General features: G+C 48.0%; 1 protein-coding gene across 1 annotated transcript in view; it reads right to left on the reverse strand.

The window, feature by feature from the left end:
• Positions 1-1,655: 1,655 nt before the first annotated feature.
• LOC123518443 overlaps positions 1,656-12,500 on the reverse strand; it is an 18,974-nt gene continuing 8,129 nt past the window's right edge. The window contains exons 2-3 of the mRNA XM_045279258.1: positions 12,476-12,500; positions 1,656-4,323 (exon numbers count right to left, since the gene is read on the reverse strand). The exon at positions 12,476-12,500 is cut by the window's right edge and continues 373 nt beyond it. Coding sequence (XP_045135193.1) covers positions 3,871-4,323; positions 12,476-12,500 — 478 coding nt within the window. The 3' untranslated portion in view covers positions 1,656-3,870. The remainder of the gene's footprint in view (positions 4,324-12,475) is intronic.

The raw sequence follows: 12,500 nt of genomic DNA on the forward strand, positions 1-12,500 counted from the left end.
GTTGTCTATGACCACACAACAGAGGCACAGAGCCACGTCAACCAGGCACTTGGAATGTAGCAATCAGTGGCTGCCGAGATGATAATGTTGTCTTGCCGAAGTGCTTGAGAGGCCGGCCATCCATTGACGTTCATGATAAACAAATAGACAACATGGATTCATTATGACGAATACTTGTAGAGCCACGAATGATTCTGTGATGAGGCATAAGTAATGAATTCCGTCAGTGTACCTTTTCAGAGGAAAACTTGCAAGAAAATATGTAGAATATAATGCATGTTTAAATAGAACAAATGACGTTTTAATGCGCACGGCCATTAAGAACAGCAACACACTCTTACATTTCCTCACAGAATCCTAATCAGAAGAGTCTCTCGAGAACCCTTTTGAAGGCTTTGTGCTGCCGAGTGTGAGGGGGTCGGGGTCAGGGGTGGAGGGGACGGCGCGGACGGCACGGCCACCTTGGGACCATCCCGGCGCTGTGAGGTCATTGTGTCCATCTTTTTTTCCCTCTCCCTCTTCCTCAAACCTGGGGACACTCCACATATGAAAGTAAAGCTTCGCGTGGAGTTAAAAGTGCTCAGTATTTGCTGTGTCTCAACTCTGCCTTGACATGGGCGTGCTGCTTTTGCTGTTACTGATGCGCCAAGCCAGCGACGGGTTGCTGCATCCACTAACCAACTACCCCTATTTGTTTGTTTGCTTTCTTACTGTGAATTAGTGTAAGTGTGTGTGTGTGTGTGTGTGTGTGTGTGTGTGTGTGTGTGTGTGTGTGTGTGTGTGTGTGTGTGTGTACCATACAAACAAGCAGTGTGCGACCATGACTCTCACTATAAAACTGCAGCAGTATGTGGTCGCTTCCTGCGTTGTCCCTTGCAGCGAGGCGCTGCTTGTCTGTCGTGCCACGAACACCTGGTGCAAGAGCGGCGTTTGAGGAGGGAATGAATCAGCAGGATCCACGCGCCGCCCCTACAGGTAACTCCCCCATAAAATGCGCAGCGGCCTGTACTACTCGTTGGCAGTCAGTGATATAAGGGATTCACATTACTGCTTACTGAACATGACGCTTGAATGACACGGACGAGACTGACTGCATGAAGAAAAAGTGAGGGAAGGGAACGAGGTGTGCAATGGACAAGACAGGACCATGTTGACCGATTTTTGGTGGCCAGTGTCTCAATCTAACAAAAATGTGATTTCAGGTAAATTCTCGTAAAGTGGGACAGAGGTGGACGGGAGCGTAGTGGCGCCCCTTTACTCGCTGCACGAATGATATATGGCGATGATTACAGGGTTTGCCTTGCTCAGGAAGTCGGCAGCGCGCGCCAGAGAGGAATGACCGTTATGGTGCTGCTTGGTAAGGCCCGCAGTCGCTTTCCCCCATGTCAGGCGGCAGTATTTATATTCGCGGTCAAACTGTGTGTGAACTGATGCAGCATCAGTGTGACGGCCTGCGCTGATTTCCAGAGGCAGGTGTGTGATGAACCTTCAGCTCAAAGTTCATACAGATAAAAGTAGATCACATCCACACTAGCTAACACAATGGACATTAGTAATCAAACATAAGTTTCCCCAACTAATTAAACTAATCACTATGTAACTCAACCTTCCTATCCAGTAACTTACGCATAACAAGGATATCAAAACCATGTAACATAGATATATATGGACATTTAATTTATTTAAAATATACAAACAATAAATATAGGTATAAAAAATCTACAACACAAGAGCTACGAAGGCTGCTGCTCCACTGTTGAGTGTCTAGAGGGGGAGGGGGGCAGACTTTGGACTCTGGGGATGCTGGGAGGCGGAAGAGAACAAGAGAGAGAAAAGGGGGAGAAGGAGACAAGGAATAAACAACGTGAATGAAAAACAAAACAAGAGTTAACAAAGCTAAGTCTTAGGAAAACTGTGTGTGTGTGTGTGTGTGTGTGTGTGTGTGTGTGTGTGTGTGTGTGTGTGTGTGTGTGTGTGTGTGTGTGTGTGTGTGTGTGTGTGTGTGTGTGTGTGTGTGTGTGTGTGTGTGTGTGAGGATAACAAATTCCTTCCCAGTCTGTCCTCAATGAGTCCAGCGTTTGAATCACTCGGAGTCGTGAGGGAGGCTGGCGCAGGGAGAGGAGCGGAGGGGCTTACGCGGCTCACTGACTTATACATTAATCCCGTGGATACCTATTGAGACAGAGTGAAAACCAGAACTATTGGAATGTTAGAAATGTTTGTACATCGCTGGACTTGCGCACCACGTCCCGCTGGCAGAGGAGTAATTTTTGGTGCATACAAGGGTACCGAAACATGAGAAAAATTTTTATAATTTTTTTTAAGTCCAACTTATATAATTTCCCGATCAAACACATGCATGATAACAAAAACTAGAAGGATCAGAAGATTTCAACATAGAATTTTAGCCTCCAAACTGTGAAAATATAATGTGAGCCAAGATAGGAGGAGCCTCCTCGTTCCCTCTCCCAGGAAACCAATAGCCACACCCACTCACTCACTCACATTCACACTCACACTCACACACACTCGATTAAGTCATCCATCGAGCGAGCAATCAGCCAAACAATCAACCTTAGGCTTTTGACATAAGATAAAGGTAGTAACTATCAGATCTGTCTTGTGGCAGGAACATTGCAACCAGTCCCCACATGCTCTTAACGCTTTATGAGAATCTTATACGAGAGAAAGAGAAATACTGAGGGAGGGACGCTGACGTGGTAAATCTTTAAGTTTTACCGACTGCCCTCTGTCCCCCTAATGCTTCCTTCCATATATATACATGTATTTATGTATGTATACGAACAGTCAGTGGTCCAGTAATGGCCGTGCCTGAGCAGTGTCAGCCTACAGAAAAAAAAATAAACTTAACAATCTAACACAACATAATTAAGACAACGACAACAACAACATTCACCTACAGCTCAGCGATAACACAAATGTAACAAATAATACAGGACACATGAAAGGGACCAGCCAGCCAATCGGAACACAGGAGACGTTGTCAGAGCCAATAGTGAGACAGGAGGATGGCGACGCTTGAGCAAGAGGATATTATAACATTTCGTAGGAACAAACTGCTCATCGACAAAGACACGAATGACAGTAGTGGTTGTAGTAGTAGGCATAGTAGTAGTATAGTAATAGTAGTAGAATAAGTAGTAGTAGTAGTTACAGCATGAATGAAAAAGTCGTAATAAAATAAACAATAAATACTATAAGTTACAGAATAAATATATCACAGTTTATTCTCTTGAATCATTACCGACAAAGTATAAGTACACGAATGACTCTTGTTAAAGTTGATTGAAACGAGTAACATTTTCTTCCACTATACTGCTTATTGTCTAAACAACGCACGGGACTCGGCGATCAAAAGCAGTACCTGACGCTTGGAGGTCGTCGTGTTCTTCTCTACCATTTTCTTTCGAGTACTTTAGCTCTTTGAATTTCCGATGTCGGGCCGAGCCAGTGACCCACCTCGACTCGCGGGACAACTAACAATACTGGTGAACAACTGAAACACGACTTGTGGGACTTGTAAATTAAACCGACGACACTGATTTTCCATGTTTAAGCTCCATCTTAAATCCTGATAATATGATTCGTTTGAGTTGGTTTTCTGTTGCAGGAACACTTCGGTACCTTCCTTTTATTCCTCCTTGTGACGGAGACGCCTCCTTCCGTCACCCGCCGCGCGTCACTTGTTTCTTGGGGTTTGCGGAGGGTGGGTCGGTCGGAGGCGTGACGAGTATTGTATGAGGTCGCTTGTTGGCGATGGGTTGGGGGACAAAGATGAGGAAGAGGAGGAGGAGGTAAAGGAGGATAGGGGCGACAGAGGACTCAGAATGACGGGGTAAGAAAGGGGAGTCACTGGTTCTCAAAGGTAACGAAGATGTCTTTCAGTTTGTCGACGGCAGAGTTGTATTCCAACACGATGACGGAGTCCCTCATGGTACGTGCCGAGGTGCCGTCCAGGTCTCGGTAGTTCTCGTCCATGATCTCCTTCGTCACGTTCATCGGGGGCTTCAGTTCCTGGTGCACCATGGCGTAGTGAAGCTGGCACAAAATTTTGACAATATGCGTCTCTATAGTGCGGAAGTCTTGCAGCAGATTGCCCTCGTAGAGCGCCTGGTCCAGCGTCACCTGCTCGATGCCCACTGCCAGCCGCTGCATCTTTTCGTAAGCGTGCAGCAGCTGCGAGTTGAAGTCATTTGGATTTTCTGGCGGAATGGCGTTCAGGAAATCATACTTGAATTGTGGTGTCTCAGCAAGAAGAGCCTCCCACGCATCAGGCTGGTTGGAGTCCATCGCTGACCGCGCCTGTTGGAGAAAAAGAAGCACGTTAGCAAAGCAGAGGGATGGGCCTGTGAGGTGCCTCACATGATATTCTCATTTCATCTTCTTGCATAAGTGAAAAAGATTAGTATAAAATTAATGAAATGACTTGCTAAACTACCGTGTTCAGCATTCAGAGACAATTAGGTGATCATTTCATGCAAGTCAACCATAGCAACGCAGCAGCAGGCACGTATGTATACCAAACAACTTGAAAATCAAGTTAAAAACAATCTAACAAGAAAAATCTTTACACACATTCATATAAAAGCGAAAAGTGTGAATGAAAATTCATCACTTAATGGAGGAAAAGAAAAACACCAACGAAAAGACGGAAACGGGAGTCAGTTAGTAGAAGCACGGACGCCTAGACACCATCAAGTCAAGACGTACATTTTTCCAAGATTTCAATAGAAAAGAAAAGTTCCTAAGTCATGCAGACCAGTAACGTAGCACGCCCCTGGTCGAGGAAAGGCGCTGTGAGCAGGGCGGGGCGCGGCGGAGGAGAGATGGGATAGAAAAGAGTGTGTTTGCGAGGGATGGAGAAGAGTGGTGCATAGATGGGCGGGGCGAGACGGACTGTGGTGCCTGGAGGGGCGAGACACACTGCGGCAGGTGGGTCACACGCCTGACGACACGCCGCGGGGGCCTCACAATAACGACAGGCCGACGAGAGAGAGAGAGAGAGAGAGAGAGAGAGAGAGAGAGAGAGAGAGAGAGAGAGAGAGAGATTTTCTTTCATTACAATTATCCTCCCGCTTCTGCTCCTGAAAACGACACCACCATCACTATCATCATCAAGCCAAGAGGCCAGACTAGGAGGAGAAGAGGAGGGGGCAAAGCGGGGCGAGGCGGGGCTGAGCGAGGGGCAGGAGGGACGGAAAGGACGGTAGCGGCGGAGCTTAGGATACTGGGGTCTGCACTCATGCCATATGGCGAACATTTGGTCACGAAGCTCCAGGGGCGTGCACTGCAGCCCACACGCCGGCACAGAGAAGGGGAGGGGAGGTGAAGAGGTGTGTGGAGGCCATACAGCACCAGGGGGCGTGACTGGGTGTGGGTGATGACAAACACTGCTAACCTGACCAACTCTCTCTCTCTCTCTCTCTCTCTCTCTCTCTCTCTCTCTCTCTCTCTCTCTCTCTCTCTCTCTCACCACACACAACTTCATACTCTAATAACTATATGGTTACAAATTCTGCATCGCTTATTTTTTATTTACTTCTCTCCTCTTCCTCTAAATATTCCGATACTATATTGAGGAGCAACGAGAGAGAGAGAGAGAGAGAGAGAGAGAGAGAGAGAGAGAGAGAGAGAGAGAGAGAGAGAGAGAGAGAGAGAGAGAGAGAGAGAGAGAGAGAGAGAGAGAGAGAGAGAGAGAGAGAGAGAGAGAGAGAGAGAGAGAGAGAGAGAGAGAGAATGACCAAAGCAGAAAAGCAGTGGTTTAATCTTACTAAATATGGAGGGAAACTGCCTAAGAGTGATTTCTGCTGCATCAGGGTGGAGGAGGACGAGGAGGAGGAGAAGGAGGAGGAGGAGGAGGAGCCTATTAAGGAGGAAAACAAAGTGATAATGGTTAAGTGAGTAATGTGTTTTGTTGTGTGTTTTTGCGCTTTCTTTTCTTCATCTTTTTGTCAGCTAAAGTGTTAACGTTGAGTGTGTGTGTGTGTGTGTGTGTGTGTGTGTGTGTGTGTGTGTGTGTGTGTGTGTGTGTGTGTGTGTGTGTGTGTGTGTGTGTGTATCCCGCGACATTTCATCAGCTCCCCCCGCTCTCCCTCTGGTCTCTTCTTTATTCCTCCCTCCAACTTATCCACAAACCTTCAATTATCTTATCAGACATACCCGGCATTCTAGAGGTGCGAGGGACGGGACAAGACTGGGCGGAGCGGACCAGGGAGAAACAAGCGGTGAAGGGAAAAGGGAAAGGAACAGAGACAGAGAGGGAGAGGGAGAGAGTGTCACGGGTATCCTTGCTTACGTAACTTACATCACACAAACAAAAACACACAAACACACACCGGACGTAATACAAGACTTACAAGCATAAACATATTTACACCTTTCGTCCACAAACATTACTTCAGAAAACCCGCTTGAAAATCTCTCTACAACCCCCGTAAAATCTCAATTCCAAAAAAGCATAAAGAATAACCGAGTCTCTATAACCCACTCACAGATTCAGGAACGAATTTCAAAACGAGTTAATTAAATAGGAAGAATCGGTTCTACCTCGCTACGGTGACTAATGACGGGAAATGTGTTATATGTGTGACCTCGCTGCAGTGAACTCTCGTTAATCTGTTTACCAAAACGCACCGGCCAATTGTAAACCACAGAACTACTAGGTTGATGCTGTTGTTGCTGTTTTGATTAAAGCGAACAATTGCCTGTGTGTGTGTGTGTGTGTGTGTGTGTGTGTGTGTGTGTGTGTGTGTGTGTGTGTGTGTGTGTGTGTTTCACTGTTTGATCTGCTGCAGTCTCTGACGAGACAGCCAGACGTTACCCTACGGAACGAGCTCAGAGCTCATTATTTCCGATCTTCGGATGGGCCTGAGACCAGGCACACACCACACACCGGGACAACAAGGTCACAACTCCTCGATTTACATCCCGTACCTACTCACTGCTAGGTGAACAGGGGCTACACGTGAAAGGAGACACACCCAAATATCTCCACCCGGCCGGGAAATCGAACCTCGGTCCTCTGGCTTGTGAAGCCAGCGCTCTAACCACTGAGCTACGTGTGTGTGTGTGTGTGTGTGTGTGTGTGTCAGACAAACAGACAGACAGACAAACAGACAGACGGTGATTACAAAATACCATCAAAAGCAAAAAGGAAGACTAACACACACACACACACACACACACACACACACACACACACACACACACACACACACACACACACACACACACACACACACAGTAACATCAATGCAATGCCAGGGAAAGACCAACAGACAAACAGACGGACAGACAGACAGCTCGGAAATTCCCCACCCGTGCGAGGTACTTCCGGTGGTGGTGTGGCTGTCACTCCCTCCCACGCCCATACACACGACTCGCAAGATCCACGCCCACACGCCCTCACGCCCATGCCAGGGACACGCGGAGGTCACGGGGAGGACGAGAGAGAGAGAGAGAGAGAGAGAGAGAGAGAGAGAGAGAGAGAGAGAGAGAGAGGAAGGAAGGAAGGAAGGAAGGAAGGAAGGAAGGAAGGAAGGAAGGAAGGAAGGAAGGAAGGGATGGAGGGAGAGGAAGGGAGGGAAGAAGGAAGGAAGGACAAATAGGTCACTACGTCACAAGTGGAAAAAAGAATGCAAACAAAACAGGAATGCGGAAAAAAAATAGAAGAAAAAAAAAAAGGATTATGATTTGCATGTGAACTTAATACAGTTTAAGACAAGAGCAGAGAGAGAGAGAGAGAGAGAGAGAGAGAGAGAGAGAGAGAGAGAGAGAGAGAGAGAGAGAGAGAGAGAGAGAGAGAGAGAGAGAGAGAGAGAGATGGATGCAGGCACGTACCAATCTTGCTTGGCTTGGGATTCCCTACACAGGATGGCAAGTGGTCCGTGACACAAGGGGTGGTGGGAGTAGGATGGAAGGAGGGAAAAGGAGTGTGGAGAGGGAATGGAGAAGAATTAATGAGCGAGCTATGTTAAGTAAAAGTCACGTAGAGGAATAGGTAAAAATAATGATAGGAAAGAAAAAAAATGTAAATTGAAGCAAAAGATCGTTCAGAAACACAATCCTCAGCATCGTGTTACGCTAAATTGCATCCGACATCGTGAAGCAGACACAGATTTGCATCACCAGTAATTCCAGGAGCCGAGAGGGGACCAGCAAGAAACCCCGCCGCGGAGGAGTTCCCAGTAGGTAGTTGAGGGCCGCCGCAGTCAACACCATGACCAGAAACGAGTCCCCGCCACGGTAGCACCAGGTAAACGACAGGTCTAGCCAGCAAGCTTCCAATGTTTGACCGCGGTCTTCCCTGACTCACCTCTTGACGCTCTTGCTCGGCCACCTCCTGAACAGTAATCACCAATCTCACCACATCCCTCTTATCTTTTCCAGCTAACGGGAAAGCTGCCTTACAACCTCCGCGCTCTTGTAAAAGTTTCAGCGTCTTTCCTGGACTATTTTGAATACGCATTTCTAGAAGTCGTTGAGGATACGGACCCAGACACCAACACATTCCAGGCCGTCTGAAGGCCATGATGAAGAAGGGGAAAAATATATACATCTTATATCTTGAGTGAGCAAAGCGTTAAGTGTGTCACGCTGCCGCTCCACCCTTGCCCTCTCCAGCCACGCCAGACAAGACGGCAGGCAGGACTCCAGCGCAGCCTCAAAACATCACCAGAGAGCTCCTGCCACTTCTGGGAAACACAAAACCATTTCTCGGCCCCTGGTTGCATTACTCACCTCCACCCGTCCCGTCCCATCCCGTCCCGTCCCGTCCCACCTCGCCCTGCCCCGCCCCGCCCCGCCTCGCCCTCCCCCGCCCCCTCCCAGTCCCGGTGACGCCGAGCCGCGGGACATTCAGCCTTGTTCCTTGGTGGCCGAGAGGCGTCACTCAGCAGACCTAACGCCCATCCGTTTCATGACGTCACTCACGGATTCTCTCTTGCTCCCTTTCTCTCTCTCTTTTGCAGTCTCTTTCTCGGCCTCCGGAAATACTGACGGATTTTATAGGTAAACATTATACCCTGTTATTACATGACCCCATTAGCGCGTCCCCGGCGTGCATTTGTCCCGCGAACACTGATCAATCTGCCTGACGTCCTCAGCATCCTTCCGCGGTCCGAGTGAAGGCATTTCCTTGTGAGAGAGAGAGAGAGAGAGAGAGAGAGAGAGAGAGAGAGAGAGAGAGAGGCGAAACAGGGCACGTAAGTAGAAGTGGATAATTGAACTCCAAACTAATGTAACTCCGACAGGGCGCACGAGACGGAGACGCAAGGACGGAAGGTTGGACACACGTGGAAATGAGATGAGAGGGTGCGAGGACACGCGTGGCGGCGGCTCAGTGTGGAACATCTGTGGCGCGAGAGAGAGAGAGAGAGAGAGAGAGAGAGAGAGAGAGAGAGAGAGAGAGAGAGAGAGAGAGAGAGAGAGAGAGAGAGAGAGAGAGAGAGAGAGAGAGAGAGAGAGAGAGAGAGAGAGCAAAAAGAGGTGTTGTCTTCCCTCCCGGACATAGACACAATGAGTAAACACGTGATACAAACAAACACTCACAGCTATTCTTCCTTCCATTTCTTATCCTACTATGCTTCCTTCCTTCCATCCTTTCTTCCCTCTTACCGTTATTCTCTATCTCTATATCGCCTTTCTACCAATCCTTTTTCTTTTCTATCGTGTCAATCACAATTAACACCTTGAGAGAGAGAGAGAGAGAGAGAGAGAGAGAGAGAGAGAGAGAGAGAGAGAGAGACGCGTGGGAGGCTGATATCTGGGCGACAAGCCATCTAATATAGATAGCAAGAGGATGTGTCTTATCGATGCGGGCGGGATACGGCAGCCACCGCGTCACTGAGGCAAGAGGCACCGCTGGCGACAAAAGGGGCAAGGGGAAGGAGGTCACTGGCTCGCTAATAGTACATAGTATGGGTCATGGTCACACATCAAGTGAACCTCAATCAGAACTTTTCTAGTCTATTGTATTGGGAAAGTGTGAGCACATCAGGGGGCTTCACATAGGACAGCTTTTTGGGGGATCATAGTTTTTACAATTGATATTTGAAGCTAAAAAAATGTATAGTTGCATTATGGGAAGGAAAGTTAAACAAGGTAACTATTATAGGAAAGATAGTACTGTTTTGTATTCTTGTGTGTTTATGGCGTGACGGGGAGGAGCCAGAGGACTAGGAAGAAGAGGAGGAGGAGGAGGAGGACGCGGTGGTTTGTAATCACCGCCTAAGTTTAGAAACAATGCCGCAATGAATGTCAAAGGACCAATAGCAGCCTCCCACCAGGCCACGCCTCTCACGCCCCAACCAGTCAGTGACGCTACCGTGACGTGGCGGTGACGCAAAGCTGACGCAATGACTTAATGTGTGCGATGCGCCCCACATTCCTCTTTCTTTCCTCAACGTTATGTAAAGGGACGGTCCGAAGAGCTCCTGAGGCAGAGACGGCGCGGGCACAGGCCAACTGATACACACACACACACACACACACACACACACACACACACACACACACACACACACACACAGTATCACTTCACCAGTTGGTAATGAACCTTGTTTAGAGTAAAGACAGAGCTAAAAATAGTTTTCTGTCACGCGGAAGATCTAACTATGTAGGCTGTTTAAACCGACTCGGCAGTCCAGCGACGGATCTGTCTAGCGGTGTGAGCTGGCATGAGCTGCGGTGCCTGCCAGCCTGCATGTCTACTTACAGCTGCCTCTTAAAACTGCAGCTGCATGCCACTTGTCGCTAGCAAACCACAAAAAACACTACTACTACTACCATTATTACTGCAGCTTGGAATAATACAGCTAACGATAATATTACAAGTATTACCACCAACAATATCACTTCATCAGAGTGGAGTTACATCGTTCTTAAAACAAGTAAAACAATTATCACGACCACCAGCTGAAGCGGCTAAACCAGCCTGTCAGGCCCTGCAGCCTCCGCTCATCTCCACCACCTTCCTCGCTGCCTGCTATTAGTTCTATGGCGCTTGTTTTCGGTCTTGTTCAATTAATCGCTACATTCCTCGTTATCATCCTAACCTTTAATCCTACCTATAGTGTTTATTAGCTGCCCAGTCTCTTATCATTCCTTACGTCTCTTACCCGCCTCTCATAAACTAAACCTTCACCTCTTCCTAATATTCATCAGCTGCCGTGTTTTCCTTTCAGTTCTTCGAGGAAACTTTCTATCTTGCCAAAGGTACTCTAACCTAACAAGAATTAACTCTGTTTCGATTGTGGGAACACTTCAAACGTATTTCTCACGTAATGTCACTCCTGATCATCCAAAGCACGCCCCCCCCACACATAATTCATCCTCATACTTGTCCTTTACCCAATGATGCCTCTTATGCATTAAGATCATTAAAGTCTCTGAATCGAAAAAAAATAGGAATAAACATTAATGAAGGTCAAAAGGGAGGAGAGCCAAGATCATGCAAAAACTTAGCGACATCATTGAGTGATATGAAGGTCCGTTATGAAAGACGACGGTGAGCGGTGCAAGAAGCATCATGTCGGTGCTTCACTCAGTGCTGTGGGGACGCAAGGCCTGTCGAGCCACAAGCAGGTCAGCTCTACTAAGTATAAAAACACACGCATGAACGAACGCAAAGAAAATAAGACAAGTAAAACCAAGACTTATCAAGAGGAGGCGTGTGATTACCAAGCTGGAGGGAATTTTGCTTCAGCTGGTTGGTGATGTGCAAAAATGTCTCTCCACCCTGTGGAGTGATTAGCGTGTCACTGGTGTCAGCGCGGCACGCCGAGCATGCATCCTCTATCTTATCACAGCGCGTTACTGGGCTCATGATCTCAGCACAATGAAATGTTGGTTCGCTAGAGGGGGGGGATGCAGGGAGGACTCTCAGTGACGGCGGGGAGCACGCACTCAGCAGTGAACAGAGCCACAGAGGGAAGGGAGGGAAGGTGAAGGGGAGAGGACTAAACACAGGCATTGTAGTTGTGGGTGACCCAGAGAAAGAGTCCACGGCTTCTGCGATAGTGTGGACAAGTCTGGGCGAGTGAGACTGTGTGGGCGGGGCGACAGGATGGCTGGAACCGCGCATGTGTGCGGGCAGAGGCGGGTGTGGGCGTGGGAAAGTTACAGCCTGGCGAGAGGTAAGGACAGGTAAGTACCGACTATATGTCCAATACTTACATCCCCTAATTGTGTGACGAGGATGGCATACGGTCAGGAAGAAATGAGGAAAACACAGGAGGAAAACGAGGAGGGGAGGGGAGGAGAGAAGAGACGAAATGACGAGTGAAACAATAAGCACAACAATGCAGCGCACACATGACAAGAAGACGAGGATAGACAACCTCATTGCTGATGCAGGAAAAATGAATCACTAGTTGGAACGAAGGCGGCAGAGGAGGAGCAAAGAGCAGGGTATGCAGGAGTGCGAAAGGGAAGGTCAAGGGGTGAATATACTCACGTATTTAATCCTGAAGTCGATCAAG

The sequence above is a fragment of the Portunus trituberculatus genome, chromosome 43 (genome assembly GCF_017591435.1).
Source record: "Portunus trituberculatus isolate SZX2019 chromosome 43, ASM1759143v1, whole genome shotgun sequence".
NCBI classification, from domain to species: Eukaryota; Metazoa; Arthropoda; class Malacostraca; order Decapoda; family Portunidae; genus Portunus; species Portunus trituberculatus.